This window comes from Triturus cristatus, chromosome 3_2, assembly GCF_964204655.1.
Source record: "Triturus cristatus chromosome 3_2, aTriCri1.1, whole genome shotgun sequence".
In the NCBI taxonomy this organism is placed as follows: domain Eukaryota; kingdom Metazoa; phylum Chordata; class Amphibia; order Caudata; family Salamandridae; genus Triturus; species Triturus cristatus.
The window spans coordinates 229,392,867-229,415,667 of record NC_140584.1 but is presented as its reverse complement, the minus strand read 5'-3'; the positions used below and the strand labels follow the sequence as shown (position 1 = coordinate 229,415,667).

At 38.8% G+C, this 22,801-nt stretch overlaps 2 protein-coding genes across 2 annotated transcripts in view; one reads left to right on the top strand and one right to left on the bottom strand.

Annotated features, from left to right (window-relative positions):
• LRP1B (LDL receptor related protein 1B) overlaps positions 1-22,801 on the top strand; it is a 3,634,433-nt gene that overhangs the window by 3,199,826 nt on the left and 411,806 nt on the right. The gene's annotated exons all lie outside the window — the stretch shown is intronic.
• Positions 148-22,332, bottom strand: LOC146857062 (uncharacterized). Its single transcript, XM_085646742.1, has 3 exons — positions 22,223-22,332; positions 12,149-17,843; positions 148-774 (listed from the first exon to the last, which is right to left on the bottom strand). Exons 2-3 carry the CDS (start codon positions 17,798-17,800, stop codon positions 148-150), a joined length of 6,279 nt encoding a protein of 2,092 aa, XP_085502868.1. The 5' UTR covers positions 17,801-17,843; positions 22,223-22,332.

Here is a 22,801-nt window from a genome sequence, read left to right as displayed (position 1 = left end):
AAGTACCTTTCTAACCTTGTCAGAATTGTGGTTAAATGTCGTTATTACTCTAGAGGCCCCCTCCTCCTCAGGCGCAGGGTGTTTAGCCTCTAGGGTGCTGGATCTACTTGTTTGCTTGATTTTGTCAACGGCTCTAGTAAGGGCCCATTATGGATACCCACGTTCTCTAAACCTGATAGGCATTCTTTCTTGTTCAAGGGTGTACATTTTGTCGGTGCTACAGTTCCTTCTTGCCCTCAGTAGCTCTCCAAAAGGGATGCTCCACTTCAGAGCTTCTGGATGAGCACTGAGGGCATGAAGGAGACTGTTCCCTGCAGTTTCCTTTCTATGAAGGCTTGTGACTAGTTTATCTCCCTGTATTGAGACCAAAGTGTCAAGAAATTCTAGACTTGTTTTGCTCATGTTAGAGGTAAGCGTAATGTTGTAGGGATTTGTGTTTAATCTCATAATGAAATTTTTGGCTTCAAGTTCAGAACCACTCCATACGATAAAGAGGTCGTCAATATATCTGATCCAAACTCTAACCAAGTTAAAGTCAGATTTAAGATTTTCATCTTCACGAATTTCCTCCTCCCACTTGCCCAAAAACAGATTCGCAAAGCTCAGTGCGAAGCACGAACCCATTGCAGTACCACGCACCTGCCTGTAGAGGTCACCATTAAACATGAAGATGTTGTTGGTGAGGCACATCCTCATCATCTCTACAAGCATGTGCGTGGGCTCAAGGTACCCAATGTCTCTACCTTTGAGAAAGTGAAAACAGGCCTCTAAACCCTGGTTATGATCAATGATAGTATACAAAGAGCTTACATCCAGGGTAATGAGTATGTAATCCTTTGCCCATTTCACCTTTTCTATTTTGTTTTTACACTACATCTTGTCTCACCTGATGAAGGAACGTTATTTAGGCACTTGCCTACCAGATATACAGAATCTTCATTTAGACACTAGATCGCATTTATTTTTGTCCTTGACATTTGTCTCCTTTGATAAAGTTTTTTGTGTTCTGACGACTCAGAGCCAATGTGCAGCATCGTGTTTAGTGTACATAATATGCTGCATGGCCATTCATGATGTATCTTAATACATTCAGTTATGAGGGAATTTTCTTTATATTGAGCAATACCTATTTTGATATACTGTATGCATTTATCATTTCAGTATACCATGAAGTCAGTATCTCGTAATCATGAAGTAATGAATACAGCAATGTCTATGTATATGCTTTTTACGTAGTATATGACTGTTCTAAGATGGCCGCCATTGGTGAGGCCGAAAGGTGTGTGTCAAAATCTGAGTGCCTTTTCTATGTTGATTGTTTATTTATGCACGTCATGGATTACTGTGAAATTTCGTGTGATCAAGACACTTTTGTGTCGAAACGCGTAGCGGTTTACAGGATTAAACCTGGTGATCAACTTTGAACTTCTGAGTGTGCATTCTTACTTTGGTAATGTTTGGAGAAATGATGGACCGGCTTGGGGTTCCTGCCGGCTACTGCACCACCTGACTACGAGACAGATCCCGGAAGGACCCCGATTTGTTTATATTATATATATATATATATTATATATATATATATATATTTATACATATATTCACTGAAAAAACCATAGGTTTCAGGGGCGTTATAGTTAGCTGGACATTTCCCTCGTACAAAACCCTAGAAATTCCCCTGTTATAGTTAGTTCAGCTAACTATAACTCGCGCCCCCGCAATGCACTGCTGATGACGTTACATATTACATCACTCATGACATGGTCAGTGACATCACTGATGACATCACTGATGACATCTGAAATGACATCACTGATGACATCACTGATGACGTAATCCAGTGAGTGTGTGTTTCTGTAAATTTTAAATATGTTTAATATATATATAGGGAAAAACTTATAGAAGAATGAGTGGGTGTATAAGTGTGTGAATGGATGATTTAGTAGGTGCGTGACTGACTGTATAAGTGAGTCATTAAACGTATCTTACTGCAGACTAGTGACTAAACTGTATGAATGTTTGTATCTGTCTGTCTGTTGGTGTATAAGCGGCTGCATGGTTTTGTGAATAGCTATATGAGTGTCTCTATGGGTTATTGATTGGTTGTCTGAGTATCTGTTTGTGTGGGTGGGGTGTATGTGACTCTGTGCATACATGTGTGAGTAGGTGATTCTATGGGTGCATGGTTTTAAGAGTGCATCTGTGATGGACTGTATGGTTGGGTGAGTGTATGTATGGGTGTGTTAGTGATTGAATGTATATCTCAGTGATTCATGTGTGAGTAACTACATATGTGAAAGGCAGTATATATGTGTGTAAGAGTATATAAGTGGGTATATGTGAGAGTGTGTGATTGTGAGAGTGGCTGTATGGATGAGTGTATGCTTGTATCAGTGATTGTATAAGAGCGTAAGAATGTGGTACTATTTTTATGAGTAGGTGAACTTGTGTGTGTATAACTGCATAGGTGAGTAAATGGGAGTGTGATTAATTATTTGCATGACTGAGTAGGTGCGAGAGTACCTCTATGGATGATTGGTGGTGTGTGAGTGTCTATGTAGGTGTATAAATGCATATGATAGTCCTGTACTGAGTAAGTATGAGTGACTGTACAGGTGAGTGAGTGGATGTGTGTGTGGATCTAAGAGGCAATGAGTGGGTATGTAGTTATTGGTATTGGAGTATCTATGGTTTTGAGAATGGACGTCTGAAATTTTGATTGAGTATATCAAAGGGTGTGAGAAGATGCACTCATTTATCACATGGATGACGTCATCAGTGATGTCATCAGTGATGTCATTTCAGATGTCATCAGTGATGTCATCAGTGATGTCACTGACCATGTCATGAGTGATGTAATATGTGACGTCATCAGCAGTGCATTGCGGGGGCGCGAGTTATGGTTAGCTGAACTAACTATAACAGGGGAATTTCTAGAGTTTTGTACGAGGGAAATGTCCAGCTAACTATACCGCTCCTGAAACCTATGGTTTTTTCAGTTAATTTCTAAGGTTTTTTAAATGCCAATTCCTAACTATAACGCCCCTGAAACCTATGGTTTTTTCAGTGAATTTAAAAGGTTTTTTAAATGCTAATTCCTAACTATATCAGGCCTGAAACCTATGGTTTTTTCAGTGAATTTCAAAGATTTTCTAAATGACAATTTTGAATGTATTAATTGTTATACTGATTTTTTTTATACTGATTTACTACATTTTTTAAACTATTTATTTTTAGATATATTTTTTTTAATTACATTATAATTACATTATACATTACAATACAAAATATACTTTCTCAGAATGAATTACGTTAGTTTAAATACTTGGCAAATAGGCAACAGACTTTTAAGTATAGTAGTTACAGTTATTGCAATGGGCAACACAATTTCAAACACAAAGCAACATTGAGCTCAATGTGAATTTCTAGTTAAATGCAATTAGTTACTTTATGGATTACTTTTCTAACCACAAGACTGGATCCTAGATTCAGTCCTTGGACATCTCCTGTAAACAGTTGAGTAAAAGCGCTTTGGTTACAGCAGTGATTTTTAAGGAATATTATTGTATTTTAAAAGTTGACACTTAGAAACTTTTTCCCATCGAATCACCAATGTTATCCTATGGCAGAAATCTCACTTAGCAGGTAAGTAGTGTTATTGTTACTTTTTCTTACTCAGTGGTGGATCCTGGATCCAGCACTGGCCAACCTCCTGCAAACAGTTGAAAGAATGTGTTTAAGTCATATAGACGATTTTTTAGGAATATTTTTAGTTTGTGAAAATAGACACTTAGAACATTTTCTGGTGAAAAACACACAATGGATTCCTATGGAAGGAAATACAAGTTACTGGTAAGTACGCTTAGAATTACTTTTCAGGGTCAGTGCTGAGCTAAATGATGTAGCCCTGGGTTCTCTCCTGATAACAGGTGAGTAAATCGGAATTCGTAGTTCGGCTGATTTTAGAGGAATATTTGTACGTTTCAAAAATGGACACTTTGAAAATTTTCTGGTGAAAACCACACAATGGATTCCTATGGAAGGAAATACAAGTTACTGGTAAGTACGCTTAGAATTACTTTTCAGGGTCAGTGCTGGGCTAAAAGATGCAGCCCTGGGTTCTCTCCTGATAACAGGTGAGTAAATCGGAATTCGTAGTTCGGCTGATTTTAGAGGAATATTTGTACATTTTAAAAATGGACACTTAGAAAATTTGCTGTTAAAATCCACACAATGGATTCCTATGGAAGGAAATACAAGTTACTGGTAAGTAGGCTTAGAATTACTTTTCAGGGTCAGTGCTGGGCTAAAAGATGCAGCCCTGGGTTCTCTCCTGATAACAGGTGAGTAAATCGGAATTCGTAGTTTGGCTGATTTTAGAGGAATATTTGTACATTTTAAAAATGGACACTTTGAAAATTTTCTGGTGAAAACCACACAATGGATTCCTATGGAAGGAAATACAAGTTACTGGTAAGTACGCTTAGAATTACTTTTCAGGGTCAGTGCTGGGCTAAAAGATGCAGCCCTGGGTTCTCTCCTGATAACAGGTGAGTGAATCGGAATTCGTAGTTCAGCTGATTTTAGAGGAATATTTGTACATTTTAAAAATGGACACTTTGAAAATTTTCTGGTGAAAACCACACAATGGATTCCTATGGAAGGAAATACAAGTTACTGGTAAGTACGCTTAGAATTACTTTTCAGGGTCAGTGCTGGGCTAAAAGATGCAGCCCTGGGTTCTCTCCTGATTACAGGTGAGTAAATCGGAATTCGTGGTTCAGCTGATTTTAGAGGAATATTTGTACGTTTCAAAAATGGACACTGAAAATTTTCTGGTGAAAACCACACAATGGATTCCTATGGAAGGAAATACAAGTTACTGGTAAGTACGCTTAGAATTACTTTTCAGGGTCAGTGCTGAGCTAAATGATGCAGCCCTGGGTTCTCTCCTGATTACAGGTGAGTGAATAGGAATTCGTAGTTCGGCTGATTTTAGAGGAATATTTGTACAATGGTGAAGGAAGGGGGAGGGGGCTGAGGTGACGTGTGCAAACACGCCCTGTGGCACGTTTTAAGTTTGGGAATTAATTCCTCTTCAATCCTGAGGTCCCCTGGGGGTCAACTAGCCCACCAGGTACCTCCAGTATGCGCCAGGGAGCTGCATTGCAGAGAGGTATTCAGAGGCCACGCCCCTTTTTACAACACTCTGCAACACAGCTCTGTGGCGCTTACTGGAGGTACCTGGTGGGCTAGTTGGTCCCCAGGGACCCTCAGGATTGAAGAGCGGGTTTGCACAGTATCACCTCAGGCCCCACCCCCTACCTTCACCACTGTGCAAATGCGCCCCGTAGCACGTTTTAAGTTGGGAGATTAAGTCCCCTTGAATCCTGAGGTCCCCTGGCGGCCAACTAGCCCACCAGGTACCTCCAGTCAGCGCCAGGGAGCTGCGTTGCAGAGAGGTGTAAAAAGGGGCGTGGCCTCATTACACCTCTCTGCAACACAGCCCCCTGGTGCATACTGGAGGTTCCTGGTGGGCTAGTTGGCCCCCAGGGACCCCCAGTATTGAAGGGGAATTCGTTCCCCCTCTAGAAAACGCGCCAGGGGGGCGCGTTTGCAGAGTAGTGTAAGGAAGGGGCGTGGCCTCCGGCCCAATCCTTTTTCCCCTCTGTTTTTTTAGAAGGGGGCTGTGTAGCCCCCCTTCTTTATCTTTTTTTATGGCCCTGGGGACCCCATCCCCCAGGGCCTGCCCCCAATTTTTTTATTTTGTTTTAAAACGGGAAGGGGGCCTCGTGGCCCCCCTCCCCAGGCCATAAATTGCCCCGGGGACCCCATCCCCCGGGACATGGCCCTTTTTCAACAATTTTTTTTATGGAGGGGGGCTGAATAGCCCCCCTCCTGTGCCACCTATTGCCCCGGGGACCCCATCACCCGGGGCCATTTTTTTAAATTTATTTTTTTAACTTTGGGGAGGGGGGCCGCGTGGCCCCCCTCCCGGGCCACTTACGGCCCTGGGGACCCCATTCCCCGGGGCCTGGCCTCCGTTGGGGGCCGTGGGGGGGCCCCAATCTCCCCACAGCCCTGCCCGCTCCCCGCGTCCTGCGGGAGCCGACATTGCTTTTCCACATGGGGAGCAGCTAACATGCTGCTCCCCGTGTGGAAAAGCAATCCTCTTTGGTATTTGGAAGAGAGAGCAGGTTTTCTGCTCTCTCTTCCAAATACCAAAGCAGTTTGCTATGGCAGGATGGGAGCTGCGAGGCTTCCACCCTGCCATAGCAAACAGCAGTGTCCCGGGGGTGGGCACCCCGGGACACTGCAGGAGCTGGCCCTGGGGGGTGGCGGTCCCCAGGGCCATCATTGGCTCCAGGGGGGGGGCCGCGCGGCCCCCCCTCTTAATTTAAAGCCCCGGGGAGTGGTGGTCCCTGAGGCTTGGGGGTCTGTAACGAGCCCCCCCCCCACACAGGCTTGTTTTTTTTTTTTTTTTTAAAAGCCCCGGGGGGTGGCTGTCCCCAGGGCTGGGAGGCCCCTCTGGGCCCCCCAGTATAAAAGCATATTGCCCCCGGGACTTGGCCCTCCAGGGGGCTAAATCTAAACGAAGCGCAGCAGTCCACGCTTCGTTTTTTTTTCGTTAGTGGGATGCGTGGACCCTACGCGCATCCCGCGATTTAAAAAAAAGAAAATACATCTTTTTGGCCTTGGGGGTCCTTGTGGGACCCCCTGAGCAGGCCTTGGGGGTCAGGGTGTTTCTACCCTGCCCCCTTGTCGCATTTTGCATCTGTCGTTTTTGTGGTTTCTTGTGCTCGGGAGGGTTCGGGGAGGGTGCGGGGAGGATCAGCGGATTCTCCGCGGCCATAGATATATATGTAATTTTAACTCTAATTTTCTCAGGAACTACTGAACAGATTTACACCATTTAAGCAAAAGGCATGAGTCCGAACTGAGGACTACCTCTTTGCCAAATTTGGTGTCATTCTGTTCAGCGGTTCGGGCTGTAGCTGCGACAACAGATCCTATGGGAAATTGCATGGGGAAAACGCATTTTGGGAACCCCCTTTTTGTCTCTGCTCCCGCTTGACGGATCACCGCAAAACTTTCAGGGTAGGAGCGGAGCGGAGCTGGCCAAAAGTTTGGAAAATTTCGCGAAGATTCGTCAACCGGCGCCAACGTTATTCCCAATAGAATGTTGCAGATTTCCTATGGAAAATAGGTCCTAACTATAACACACACATATATATATATATATACATATATATATATATATATATATATATATATATATATATATATATATATTCAATGAAAAAACCATGGGTTTCACACACGTTATAGTTAGGAATTAGCATTTAAAAAACCTTAGAAATTCACTGAAAAAACCATAGGTTTCACACACGTTATAGTTAGGAATTAGCATTTAAAAAACCTTAGAAATTCAGTGAAAAAACCATAGGTTTCACACATGTTATAGTTAGCTGGACATTTTACTCGTAAAAAACCAATGAAATTGCCCCGTTATAGTTAGTTCAGCTAACTATAACTCGCGCGCCCGCAATGCACTGCTGATGACGTCACATATTACATCACTCATGACATGGTCAGTGACATCACTCATGACATCACTGATGACATCTCAAATGACATCACTGATGACATCACTGATGACATCATCCTTGTGATAGAGTGGCAGACCTCCTCTCACCTTAATATAAGCTTTGATACACACATTCAAAAATAGAGACTAAAAATTTCAAAACAATGGACATACCAATACCAGTTACAACAACCTCTTCAGTAATTCTAAGATCCACATACACATCCACTCATTCACCAACAGTCCTATACAGTCACTCATACATGTACTCACTCATCATATGTACTCATACATCTATACATCCTGTTACACAATGCCACTCATCCATAGAGTTACTCACACACATAGTCACTCATGCTAATAAAGAATCAAACATACATTTACTTGCATATACAGTTATACACACACCACCACACTTACTTCTACGGAAACTTACACATACTTAGTCTTTTAAACAATCACTTATAGAAACACATACTTATTCATACAGGAACTCTTTCAATCTCTCACTTTCACATATACTCACATATATACACCAATAGTCACATATACTAGTTTAAAACGTATGTAGTTACTCCTGAAGACACTATTGAGACAGTCATTCACTCACTAACACACCCATACACACACTCATCCACCCATACAGTCCTGCACACATGCTGTGTTCAACACATACAAACAGTGAGTCACTCATTCATGCACCGATGCACTACGTAATACCCCCCACCGAACCATGCAGACACTCAGACTGATACTCAAAAAAACAACTAATAACCTAAATAGGCACCCATGTAGCTACTCACCAACCCATGCAGCCACTTATACACAAAGTGAGAGACTGATACAGATATTTACATATTTAAACATTATTCACTAAGCCATGTATTCACTATGATACACTTAATCAGTCAGTTACACAATCAATTTTTCAAAAACAAATCATCCATTTAGACACTTATATACCCATTTATTCTTCCATCGACCATGAGATATACATATATAAAACATATTTAATTTTCAGAATAACACACATTCACTAGATGATGTCATCAGTGATGTCATCAGTGATGTCATTTGAGATGTCATCAGTGATGTCATGAGTGATGTCACTGACCATGTCATGAGTGATGTAATATGTGACGTCATCAGCAGTGCATTGCGGGCGCGCGAGTTATAGTTAGCTGAACTAACTATAACGGGGCAATTTCATTGGTTTTTTACGAGTAAAATGTCCAGCTAACTATAACATGTGTGAAACCTATGGTTTTTTCACTGAATTTCTAAGGTTTTTTAAATGCTAATTCCTAACTATAACGTGTGTGAAACCTATGGTTTTTTCAGTGAATTTCTAAGGTTTTTTAAATGCTAATTCCTAACTATAACGTGTGTGAAACCCATGGTTTTTTCATTGAATTTGCAAGGTTTTTTAAATGCTAATTCCTAACTATAACGTGTGTGAAACCCATGGTTTTTTCAGTGAATTTGCAAGGTTTTTTAAATGCTATTTTTTTTTTATATTCTTCATTTTTTTCAAACATATTTTTATTTTAATTTTCTTATCTTTTATAAAGACTATGCTTTAATTTTTAAAATCCTTAAATATTTTTTTTATATATATTTTTTAAAATAAACATGTAAAATTTATTTCCAGATTTTTTTTTTTTTTTTTTTATAGTACGCGTACCGTAAGCTCACGGTAAGCGTACGGTTTACGCAACGTCCGTAATCTATCTACGCTGCTTGCGTATAGTTACGCACTTTGCGTAGCCGCGCGTACTGCGCGTGGGACGCGTGCGCGCTTACGCAACACGCGCACGTTACGCGGAAGTGCCGGGAAATGACTGTTATGCGCATGTGCGCAAGCGCGTGTCTTTTTTACGCGCACGCGTACTTTTTGCCGTAAGCGCACCGTAAGCGTACCGTAAGCGTACGGTAGGTCATGTGATCTTGAAACACAACTTTTGATTGGTTGAAACTACTTTCAGTTCTAGAACTCTCCTACACCACACCCATTCCCCTCATTTCTGCTTGTGATCCCTTGGGAGAAGGAGCTGGTTTGTCTTTGGGATACGATGGCAGAACAGCAGAGCTCTTCTGAGAGTGAGGCTAGCACCAGCAGCACTGTCTTGAGGCAGAGAGCGAGGAAAGTAAAACCTTCTTATGTTTGGGATTATTTTACTTTTCCAGAAGGCCAGCAAAAGGTGAATGCACCCTTAGTTACTTGCAAGCTGTGTCAGCGTGTACTTTCTAGAGGTAATCCTGACAGGAAGTATTCCTTTGGGAATCACACCATGATGAGGCACCTCAAGGATGTACACAAAAGGACACATGCTCAACTTTTTGGAGGTAACTCTTCAGAAAGACGAGCCAGTACATCCACAGCAGCTCAGCCTGGACCATCACCTGCAGAGCTTACTCCTTCTTCTGCAGCTCAGGTGAGCCCTTCATCTGTGGGGGGAGAATCTCCTTTTGCTGGCCCTCTGGAAATGAACCCTCGATTTCGGAAGGTTGATATTCATTGCACATTTTGTAAAGCTCTAATTTGTTATAGGGAGACCAGTGTTTCCCTAGTGAATAACAAAATAGATCAGCACATTTGTAGCTTTGAATGATTTTCCCATGGTTCCTTTCCTCTGTCCCTGCATGAACACAACGGTTCTTTTAAGAGCCAACCTTATCTTTCATCTTTTTTTTACATTTTTTTTAAAAAACTTTTTTTTTTTACCGTACGCGTACGGTAAGCGTACCTTTTTTTTTATTTTTTAAAAAAAACACTAAAAATCATTTTTCACATTACAAGGTCCTTGAAAGACTACAATTATTACTATTGACTTACCATACTCACTGAAAAAAATATTTATTCATTTGTTTTTTTAAAAAATAGTTTTTAAAATGGTTGTAGTTTACGAAAATTTTCTATATCGATCTGAAAAAAAAGAAAAAAGTATTAATATTTTTAAAACATTTTATAATACAGTACACATATTTACATTTTTTCCCAAAAAATATTTTTGCCTTATTTTTGCTGTTTTCAGAATATATTGCATTTCACTATAAATTGTGAAAGCAATTGCATTCATCATTTTACAGCGGGCAAAAAAAAATAACAATCTCAAAGATTGTATTAAAAAAGCCCAGAATCTCTTCTCACTTAAACTTATCATTACAGAAATGCATATTATTCTTAAAAAATGTCATCTAAAAACAATACTTTTTTCTTTAAAATACCGTCTGATATTTTTGTTTCAGAAGTACATTCACAATAATATATCTCAAATAACTCCAAAATACATCTGATTTTATTTCCTTTAGGCCAAATAGTATTTTTTATTCTTTCCCTGGAATAAATTTCCAAGGGAAAACCATTAAAATTCTAAAGTTTAATCTGTCCAGATCTCACCGATTCTCTGTAACATTTTGGTTCACGAAAATTTTTCGAATAATTTATTTAGTCCACAATAGAATTGCTTACTTTTCCACATGGCCAAATAGTAATTTTTGAAATTATTTTTGAAAAAATTTCCAGTGGCAGTCCAATAACATTCCAAAATTTAAAATGTGCAGAAGTTACCGATAATCTCTAAATTATTGGTTTTTCAAAATTGCATTAAAAATTGAAAAAGTCCACATTACAATTGGTTATCTTTCCTTTAGGCCAAATGATAATTTTAAAAATCTTTTTTCTACAAAATTGCAATGGTAATCCTGTAAAATGGTAAAATTATTTTGTCCAGATCTTGCCAAGTCTCTCTAAAATTTAGGTTTCAGGAAGATTAGATAGGAATTTGCTAAATCAAAAGGCAAACGTTGTTTGAAAATCAATTGGGAATCATTACACAGTGTCCATCCTTTTTCACATTTTAGATAAACTGTGTAATGTCCAGAAGTAACAGTAGGTCCATCATGGAAAATTATTGCAACAGTTACAAAAGTTTTTCCTGAAATTGATAATTGCTGTCCTGTAAACTTCTTTATTAAAGTATCCAATTTTGAACCATCAGCTCTACATCGTTGCATCATTAAAATTACATACTGTCCGTATTCCCTTAAAATTAATGTTGATAACATGTCAGAATTACACTCACCACATTTCATGCTATGATTAGCATCTTTAACTAAGTTTGCAAAAGTGACTGTTTTACTCTCTGGCAATGTCAAATAAATAAACCTTTCATTATCAACAATAGAACCACTTATATTATAACAATTATCACAACTATGTTCCCATTTATAAGAGAGACCAAAAAAAATGTCAATGGGAACTCCTTCTTCTTCCACTACCTGAAGAAAATACATCAAAAATTCGTGAGCATCTTGCTGTTCATTTTGAGAAAACTGTGTTCGTCCTGAACATACATCTAAAAGTTTTCTAATATCAGTAGCACTTTCTATTTGAGTTTTATCTTTACTCAGCTTTTGAAAAAGGAGACTGAGCTCTGAACAGAATCTTTTTCCCTGATTTATTATTATCTGCTCTTGCAAACTTTCCAGATAAAAAGCAACATTCAGCACTACATTTGCGTAGCAGTTGACACCAGAGCTATTTTCAAAATGACATCCTACAACCTGTTCTTCATTTTCCTTATTCTTTTTGCTTGCAATTACATCACTCCTCTTTTTTTTCCTCTTCTCTACATCTTCATTACAGATATTCTCATTTCTCCTTTTACGAGAAACTACACGTTTCTCCAACACAGGATACTGACCTAAATGAGGAGCATAGCTTCTTCTTAATCTATTATACTCCTTTACACAGTTTGTATCAGCACTAACTTTTGAGTCATCGAAGTCTATCATGAATAAACCTGATAATGTTTTGACTCGTGACAAAGCAACATATGCCATACCTTCTTTGAACACACTAGATCCAATGTTCACAAATGCACAATCTACAGTCAATCCTTGAGACTTGTGAATAGTTACAGCATATGCTAGAGAAAACGGAAACTGCTTCCTACGTACATATAAGTCTTTCACAAGCATGAAACGAACTGAACAACGACAAATGTCTTTAACTTCCTCTATCTGATCAAATTTTATTTTTAACCATTCAATTCCATCTTTTTTCTGATAATTAATAAAACCCACAACTCTTCCCATCGCTCCATTTACTAAGCCTTTTTCAACATCCAAATTTCTCCTTAAAAACACTCTACAGTTCATGCAAACATATAGATTTTTTTCTAATCCTGCTGTTTTGGAGATGTTCTTCTCTAGTGAGTCCAATTTATTTTTCAGTTTGCCTGTTACTGTGACAGTAATTCTTCCATCCTCAATTTTGTCCACTGCTTCCAATTTCATGATCTCTTCCTTTTCCAATTTCAAAAGCTCCTCATTGAATATTGAGCATTCACGTAGAGTTGGCATTAAGCAGATGACACTTTTGTTTTCTGCAATGTTCTTGTATATCTTCTCTGCAACTATTTCTTCCTTTGGAAATAAATTATGTAGCAGCCGAGTCTGTAATGCTTTTTTGCCAGCTTCTGTGAGTAGTCCAATCCTGATATCTTTCAGAATACTTCCATATTCTTCATCGTTTGCTTGCCTCATATTAGTTGTAAGTTCCTTGTACTCAAAGAAGGACCAAATATTTGTATTACCGATGCTTCCCAATGACTTCTTCGTGTCTTCATGTGTCACAGTATTAAACACTGGTTGTCCTTTAACCGGAGTAAGTTGCAAAAGATCCCCAAAAACGATGACGTGTTTTCCACCAAATAACACGTCATAGTCTGTCTTCAAAATTTGCTGCATTCTTAAATGCACAAAGGCAAGCATTAAGTTTGATACCATGCTCACCTCATCAATAATGAGAACTTGCATCTTCTTCAATACTCTTGAAACTTCCAAGCATGCTTCTCCAGTTAGCTTGTTGAATTGTATTTTGTTCTCATGCTCCACTGGTAACATTAGCAAACGATGTAAGGTGATTCCTTTTATGTTATATGCTGCTAACCCAGTTGGAGCAGTAACCACACAAGACAAAGTAGAATCTGTTTTTTGCTTTAGGTAGCTTCTGATGACTTTAATTAGGAAACTTTTTCCAGTGCCAGCTTGTCCGCTTACATACATCCTGATTGGATGAAATGATGTGCATGAGCACTCTTTTTTTTCATGTAGAAATCCGTGTTCAATTTTGTTTTTGATCTCTTCATAAATTTGTTGCTGCTCTTGATTCAGTTGTCTTTCCAAATTTTCTAAGTCTATAAATTCTTCTTGAGCTTGATTCATAGCCGTTTCCACTTCATTCATGGCTATTGATGCTTCATTTTCAACGATTGGTTGTCCTAGGGGATCTTGACTGTATGTTCCTGAACTTTGGCTGTCCTGAGAACTGTCTCTAGCAATTTCTGCTGCAATTGTAGTTTCCTGTTCAATTTCTTCATTTAACATTTGCAGATAAGTTGAGAATGTACTGCATTGTATGCTGTCTTTGCAAGCATTAAAAGAATCTTCATAGCTCTGGAATTCTCCCAGTAGTTCATCCTCTGAACGCCATGGTTTAAACAACTGTAAAAGAGCCAAGTAGTAAAATTCTTTCTTGTCGGTAGTGTCGCAACTCAGCTTCCGGTGATTTATCAAACTTCCTTTGGTTTGCTTCACCAAACATCCTTCTTCACCAACGACTTTATATTTTCCATTATTGATGTCTTCTGCAGCTTTCCGTGAATAAATGTAGTTCTGCAGCACTTCATAGAGACACATGTTCTCCAGATGATGACTTCTCTTGGGATAATATGTGTCCAACATGTTTGTTTTCAATATATCTGTACTTTCAGGTTCGAACTGTGCCAAATATTCAATTTCTCCAACAGATTTCAGTACCCGATTTCTCATTGCTGCAAGGCCTAAACTTGCCCAAATTATTCTTCTTGACTTCGAGTAGAGACTTGCAGAAGATAATCTATCTGAACATTCGTAGGATCCAATTTCTCGATGCGATAACATCTTCAAACTGAAACTGTACAGCTTCTTACTGACAGTCTTCTCGTGAGAAATCTCTTCCCACATTTCCTTCAATTCTGTTTTTTCTGATTTCGTAATGTAAGACGTTACATATCGAGCAACAGCAATGGAATTGTCAGCAACATACTGTATATCCATGTTAGCGTTCCACATGGATAAAATGACTGGGTTGTAGTCATTTATATTTTTTGATTCTTCTTTTCTTTTAAGGTTGTAGGTATTCTTAGGTGATTTTCTTGTGATAGTATGTCTCACAGCTGACATAAAACTGTTGACTCTTCCATTTGTAAGAACAGGTCTAGGAAATCCAAATCGACATTTAGTGTAGTATTTTTCTTTGCTCTTGTATTTCCGTCGACAGTATTTTCCACACCGATGACTTTGGAAACGTAGAACTTGCTCCTTTAACTTGTACTCTTCTGTGCTTTTAGGTATAGCACATGTTGCATATTCTTCAATGTAAGATAACACTGCTTCATCAGTATCTGTTCCAAACTTTGGGGCATCCTTGATCCACAGCAGCATATGAATATGAGGAGCACCTCTTGCCTGGTACTCTTTTCTCCAAAAGAAATCCACTACTTCTCCAAGGGGTGGATTTTTTTTATTGCAGATGAAGGACATCATAGCCTCAAATCTATGATTGAAATATCTGCAAACATTAACCGGATCCAATGAGCACAGTTCTCCTGCTGTCTTGTATTCGATGTTTTCAATGTTTGAATTGGCCTCTCGTAGAAAATCCAGTAAATCATCCCAAGCGTACTCGGCGCAGCTTAGGGTAAGGAACCATGTTGGTGTTCCTAAATTGCGTAACATGCATTTTAGTTCACCATGGCGTCGGTACCAATATTCATTTGTCCCACGCTGACAAGCCATCAGATTGATCAGTTGTGTTTCCAAATGATCATCTCGGTGCTGCACTTTCTCCATAAAATCCTTAGCAGACACATTTTGTAAATGTACTCCACTTTTTAAAATGTGATTTACTGCATAAGACAGTGCAGACAAGTCGCTTTCAAATAAAAGATGGAACAAATAAGGGATACTTTGTCGAAATCTGGGATCTTCAGCATATAGTCTTGTAGTCCGATACTCAGAAGCTGGAATCTGTTCCGGACGTTCATCGTATCGTCCTCCTTTTCCTTTAGGAAACAGCTGGGGAAAACATCGAGCTTCCAAGCTCTCCTCCCATACACTCACGGGATTTCCTTTTGCTTTCTTCATCTGAAAGAGATCAATATTGTCTCCCATAACTTCTTTCGAATGGAGAGGATGTATGCTAAAATGTTCATAAATTTCTTCTTCCTTTGACTTGTCCACTTTTTCAATTTGTCCACTTGGTGTTTCTGTATCTCCTTGTAAATCTTCTTCTTCTTCTTCTTCTACTATATAAATTGATTCATACCATTTGTTATTTTTTTTCAAATACAAATTTGCTCTTTGTACTTTCCGCACATCTACCAGCTCCTGCCAAATCTTCTTATTCTTTGTAGGTACACCATTAACCAGAATAATTAATGGTTCAGTTTCCAAAGTATCCGCATCAATAGTTTCCATATTTTTTTTCAAATCCAAGGGCAAATACACCACTCTACCTTTTAAACCTCTCACTAAATCTGAAGGAGGTAATTTACCAGTTTTGGGCTCCATACGTACTATGGTCTGGAACGGATGAACACATTGAATGAGTATAGACTCATATGTATTTAATTCAGAAAGTTCAGCAGGAATAGCATCCAATTCTAAATTATTATGTACAGCTCTGGTCGGCATTCTATTTTCCTCTAACTTGTTGTAGCAGTATTTACAAATACGCTGATCTTCACCCAATTCAAAACAATTTTCAAGAAATATATATGTTGCAAAATCCATCCACTTATAATTATCTTCATTTTCACTCTTTCTGTAGAGATCAACATTCCTAGTTTGTTTTCTATAATGAGTTCTGCGGCAACAAATACAAGTAACATTTGGTCTTTCATTAGAGACTATTGCAAATTTTGTTATGTGATCATTAAATGTCTTACTTACACAAGGTTCTACATTCTCTTCCACTTCTGCCTCATTTACTGTGTCCTTCTCTGCACTGTTTTGTTCAGGACCAAAGTAACAAAACTGAATTTCATCAACAACCTTCTCTACATCTGATACCGTTCCTCGGAACAGAGCCCTATTCAATTCATTTAACTTTATTGCTGGACTTTTGGCAAAATACAACCGTCTCACAAACTTTCTCATTTCAGTATGATGAACAGCCAGCATCCTAAAATGATGGAAAACACTATTGCACACTTTTCTAGATAGACAAGCAAGAGAATGACCCTGCAAACCAGTATTCTCTCTCACTCTGCATGGATCCAGACTTTGAAGCACCTTAATCTTTTGTTTTACACTTTTTTTACTATATTCTCTTAGAAACTCTCGAAATCTGTCAATAGATTCCTGACGCACAGTGCAAATACTACTACAATTCCAAGTGTACACTGGGGCTTTAGGACGTCTCCCCATTGCCTCATCTGCCATCACTTGTACCTCATCTCTTGGAACCATTATCTCCTTCTCCATTATGCAACCATTTTTTACTTCGTATGAACGACCTCTGGTGTCAACTGCATGCAGCAAACTATTACTTTGAAAATAGCTCTCTTCATTAAAAAAAGGTTCACTACTTGAGCTATGCATCCACTTTCCTAAAAACACTTTACAAAAATTTGTTCTGTTCACTACTCTTTTGCTTTTGCTTTGTGATTTCAGTACATTAACCATTTTATCTAATGTACGCATCCTATTCAAAATTAATATGAATAGTTTCCTTTTTAATTCTAATGCCTTTGCTGCAATGGCTTCAATTTCTTTTTTTCTCTTATAATATTTAGCCTTTTGCTTATATTTCTTTATATCCTTTATCAAATTGGACATAACTCTTCTCTGAAACATTTTTCTACGTATCTCTTTAAATGCTGTTTTTCTGTTTATGTTAAACTTTTCAATTGCAGAAGGTATATTTGCATTAACTAAATCCTCAATTTTTTGCTGTTCTGTAGGTTTTGTTACATTTTTCCGAGAACAGACATTTTGTACATTTTTGTTTGTTTTCAATATTTTGTTTAGGAATTGTCTTTTTTGCTTACCAGAAGATTTTTTCTTTTTCCCAACATCAGCATCTTCTACTAACTTTGGTCCTCCAGTTGTCCTCAAATATAGTTTTTTTTTTAGCGTTTTTTGAACTCGAGATTTTGTAGGCATCTTAAATTTTGTTCACTGTTCTTCAGCAATACCTGCAAAAAAACTAAAAAAAAAATTCTTTATTGAATTTAAATATATTACTACATTTCTTTTCACAATAGTCACAAAACGAAATTTCTTTGCCAATTTGAATGCACACAAACTCCTCTTTTTTTTTGGGCAAGTGAAAATCTGTATAACAAACTGTCACATTATGAAACCAAGCTGTTTTTTTTTCAGACCACCACCGTGTGTATTCTCTGTGACTGCCTACACTCCAGCAGGGGCAACCAGCCTTAGTGATGCTGAATGTATTTGCATTACAGACTTAAACCTGAAAACCCCACTCGCTTCTAATTACTGTGCATGACTATACATGGCAAGCACATGGGTGTGTGCTAAACCTCTGCTTCTTCCCCCAAAAATTCGCTCCTCTTTTCCATCTACTGCAACTGTGAAATCACCAGAGCAAGACGCAATACATTTCTGCCTATAATTCTTCTATGCACACAGAGTCATGTTTTCACATTAGTGCCAAAACGAAATTTCTTTGCCAATTTGAAAGCACACTTACTGCTCTTTTTTTTTCGGGCCAAGTGAAAATCTCTTTTTACACTTTGAAATCACTTTTACAGACTGACACATTCTGAAACCTTTTTTTTTAAATTTATTTAAATGCACATGTCCAAGCTGTTTTTTTTTCAGACCACCACCGTGTGTATTCTCTGTGACTGCCTACACTCCAGCAGGGGCAACCAGCCTTAGTGATGCTGAATGTATTTGCATTACAGACTTAAACCTGAAAACCCCACTCGCTTCTAATTACTGTGCATGACTATACATGGCAAGCACATGGGTGTGTGCTAAACCTCTGCTTCTTCCCCCAAAAATTCGCTCCTCTTTTCCATCTACTGCAACTGTGAAATCACCAGAGCAAGACGCAATACATTTCTGCCTATAATTCTTCTATGCACACAGAGTCATGTTTTCACATTAGTGCCAAAACGAAATTTCTTTGCCAATTTGAAAGCACACTTACTGCTCTTTTTTTTTCGGGGGCAAGTGTATATCTCTTTTTTCAATTTGAAATCACTTTTACAGACTGACACATTCTGAAACCTTTTTTTTTAATTTATTTAAATGCACATGTCCAAGCAGTTTTTTTTTCAGACCACCACCGTGTGCATTCTCTGTGACTGCCTACACTCCAGCAGGGGCAACCAGCCTTAGTGATGCTGAATGTATTTGCATTACAGACTTAAACCTGAAAACCCCACTCGCTTCTAATTACTGTGCATGACTATACATGGCAAGCACATGGGTGTGTGCTAAACCTCTGCTTCTTCCCCCAAAAATTCGCTCCTCTTTTCCATCTACTGCAACTGTGAAATCACCAGAGCAAGACGCAATACATTTCTGCCTATAATTCTTCTATGCACACAGAGTCATGTTTTCACATTAGTGCCAAAACGAAATTTCTTTGCCAATTTGAAAGCACACTTACTGCTCTTTTTTTTTCGGGGCCAAGTGAAAATCTCTTTTTACACTTTGAAATCACTTTTACAGACTGACACATTCTGAAACCTTTTTTTTTAATTTATTTAAATGCACATGTCCAAGCAGTTTTTTTTTCAGACCACCACCGTGTGCATTCTCTGTGACTGCCTACACTCCAGCAGGGGCAAACAGCCTTAGTGATGCTGAATGTATTTGCATTACAGACTTAAACCTGAAAACCCCACTCGCTTCTAATTACTGTGCATGACTATACATGGCAAGCACATGGGTGTGTGCTAAACCTCTGCTTCTTCCCCCAAAAATTCGCTCCTCTTTTCCATCTACTGCAACTGTGAAATCACCAGAGCAAGACGCAATACATTTCTGCCTATAATTCTTCTATGCACACAGAGTCATGTTTTCACATTAGTCCCAAAACGAAATTTCTTTGCCAATTTGAAAGCACACTTACTGCTCTTTTTTTTTCGGGGGCAAGTGTATATCTCTTTTTTCAATTTGAAATCACTTTTACAGACTGACACATTCTGAAACCTTTTTTTTTAAATTTATTTAAATGCACATGTCCAAGCTGTTTTTTTTTCAGACCACCACCGTGTGTATTCTCTGTGACTGCCTACACTCCAGCAGGGGCAACCAGCCTTAGTGATGCTGAATGTATTTGCATTACAGACTTAAACCTGAAAACCCCACTCGCTTCTAATTACTGTGCATGACTATACATGGCAAGCACATGGGTGTGTGCTAAACCTCTGCTTCTTCCCCCAAAAATTCGCTCCTCTTTTCCATCTACTGCAACTGTGAAATCACCAGAGCAAGACGCAATACATTTCTGCCTATAATTCTTCTATGCACACAGAGTCATGTTTTCACATTAGTGCCAAAACGAAATTTCTTTGCCAATTTGAAAGCACACTTACTGCTCTTTTTTTTTCGGGCCAAGTGAAAATCTCTTTTTACACTTTGAAATCACTTTTACAGACTGACACATTCTGAAACCTTTTTTTTAAATTTATTTAAATGCACATGTCCAAGCTGTTTTTTTTTCAGACCACCACCGTGTGTATTCTCTGTGACTGCCTACACTCCAGCAGGGGCAACCAGCCTTAGTGATGCTGAATGTATTTGCATTACAGACTTAAACCTGAAAACCCCACTCGCTTCTAATTACTGTGCATGACTATACATGGCAAGCACATGGGTGTGTGCTAAACCTCTGCTTCTTCCCCCAAAAATTCGCTCCTCTTTTCCATCTACTGCAACTGTGAAATCACCAGAGCAAGACGCAATACATTTCTGCCTATAATTCTTCTATGCACACAGAGTCATGTTTTCACATTAGTGCCAAAACGAAATTTCTTTGCCAATTTGAAAGCACACTTACTGCTCTTTTTTTTTCGGGCCAAGTGAAAATCTCTTTTTACACTTTGAAATCACTTTTACAGACTGACACATTCTGAAACCTTTTTTTTAAATTTATTTAAATGCACATGTCCAAGCTGTTTTTTTTTCAGACCACCACCGTGTGTATTCTCTGTGACTGCCTACACTCCAGCAGGGGCAACCAGCCTTAGTGATGCTGAATGTATTTGCATTACAGACTTAAACCTGAAAACCCCACTCGCTTCTAATTACTGTGCATGACTATACATGGCAAGCACATGGGTGTGTGCTAAACCTCTGCTTCTTCCCCCAAAAATTCGCTCCACTTTTCCATCTACTGCAACTGTGAAATCACCAGAGCAAGACGCAATACATTTCTGCCTATAATTCTTCTATGCACACAGAGTCATGTTTTCACATTAGTGCCAAAACGAAATTTCTTTGCCAATTTGAAAGCACACTTACTGCTCTTTTTTTTTCGGGCCAAGTGAAAATCTCTTTTTACACTTTGAAATCACTTTTACAGACTGACACATTCTGAAACCTTTTTTTTTAAATTTATTTAAATGCACATGTCCAAGCTGTTTTTTTTTCAGACCACCACCGTGTGTATTCTCTGTGACTGCCTACACTCCAGCAGGGGCAACCAGCCTTAGTGATGCTGAATGTATTTGCATTACAGACTTAAACCTGAAAACCCCACTCGCTTCTAATTACTGTGCATGACTATACATGGCAAGCACATGGGTGTGTGCTAAACCTCTGCTTCTTCCCCCAAAAATTCGCTCCTCTTTTCCATCTACTGCAACTGTGAAATCACCAGAGCAAGACGCAATACATTTCTGCCTATAATTCTTCTATGCACACAGAGTCATGTTTTCACATTAGTGCCAAAACGAAATTTCTTTGCCAATTTGAAAGCACACTTACTGCTCTTTTTTTTTCGGGCCAAGTGAAAATCTCTTTTTACACTTTGAAATCACTTTTACAGACTGACACATTCTGAAACCTTTTTTTTAAAATTTATTTAAATGCACATGTCCAAGCTGTTTTTTTTTCAGACCACCACCGTGTGCATTCTCTGTGACTGCCTACACTCCAGCAGGGGCAACCAGCCTTAGTGATGCTGAATGTATTTGCATTACAGACTTAAACCTGAAAACCCCACTCGCTTCTAATTACTGTGCATGACTATACATGGCAAGCACATGGGTGTGTGCTAAACCTCTGCTTCTTCCCCCAAAAATTCGCTCCTCTTTTCCATCTACTGCAACTGTGAAATCACCAGAGCAAGACGCAATACATTTCTGCCTATAATTCTTCTATGCACACACAGTCATGTTTTCACATTAGTGCCAAAACGAAATTTCTTTGCCAATTTGAAAGCACACTTACTGCTCTTTTTTTTTCGGGCCAAGTGAAAATCTCTTTTACAGACTGACACATTATGAATCCACCATGTGTAACTACAACAAAAACAATTCCCATTTCTATTATTCATTTCTTAAGTTACCACATACATCCCCTCTCAAACTGTAAACTCACCTTTAAAATTAGTTAGTTGTGAAAGAAATGTGTCACTCAAACAGCAGATTATCAGAGCCAGGATCTCTGTTCTGTACACCTCTCTCCTCTCAGCAGAACCAGATAATGGCAAACTTTCCCTCTATTTTTCCACACATATACATGTAAGTTTCAAATCTCAGTGCTTCCCCCTTTTTTTCAAATGTAATGACACATTTCTATTGGTTGAAAACCAACCCTTTTCCAAAAGTACCCTGCCCCCAACTTGACTTCTGCCTAGTACCCTTCCCCCAACTTGACTTCTGCCTGCTACCATAGCAACAGCTCATGGAACACTGCTGTGTGCAGTTAGGTCAGAAGTTCGACACACAATGTTTCAATTCCACAGAGCAAGAGTGCTTGACTTTTCAAACCTAACTGCAAATCCATAGTACTGTTCTTTGGTTACACATTTTTTTGTACCAATACAAAACATGCTTCTATTAATTTTCACATACAGCCTAGTTTTTTTTCTAGAATGGTATGAAACAGCCAATCAGTTCTTTTTGTTTTGTAAAAAATATGTATGCCTCCATTTCCAAACTGTCTTTCTTTTCATAT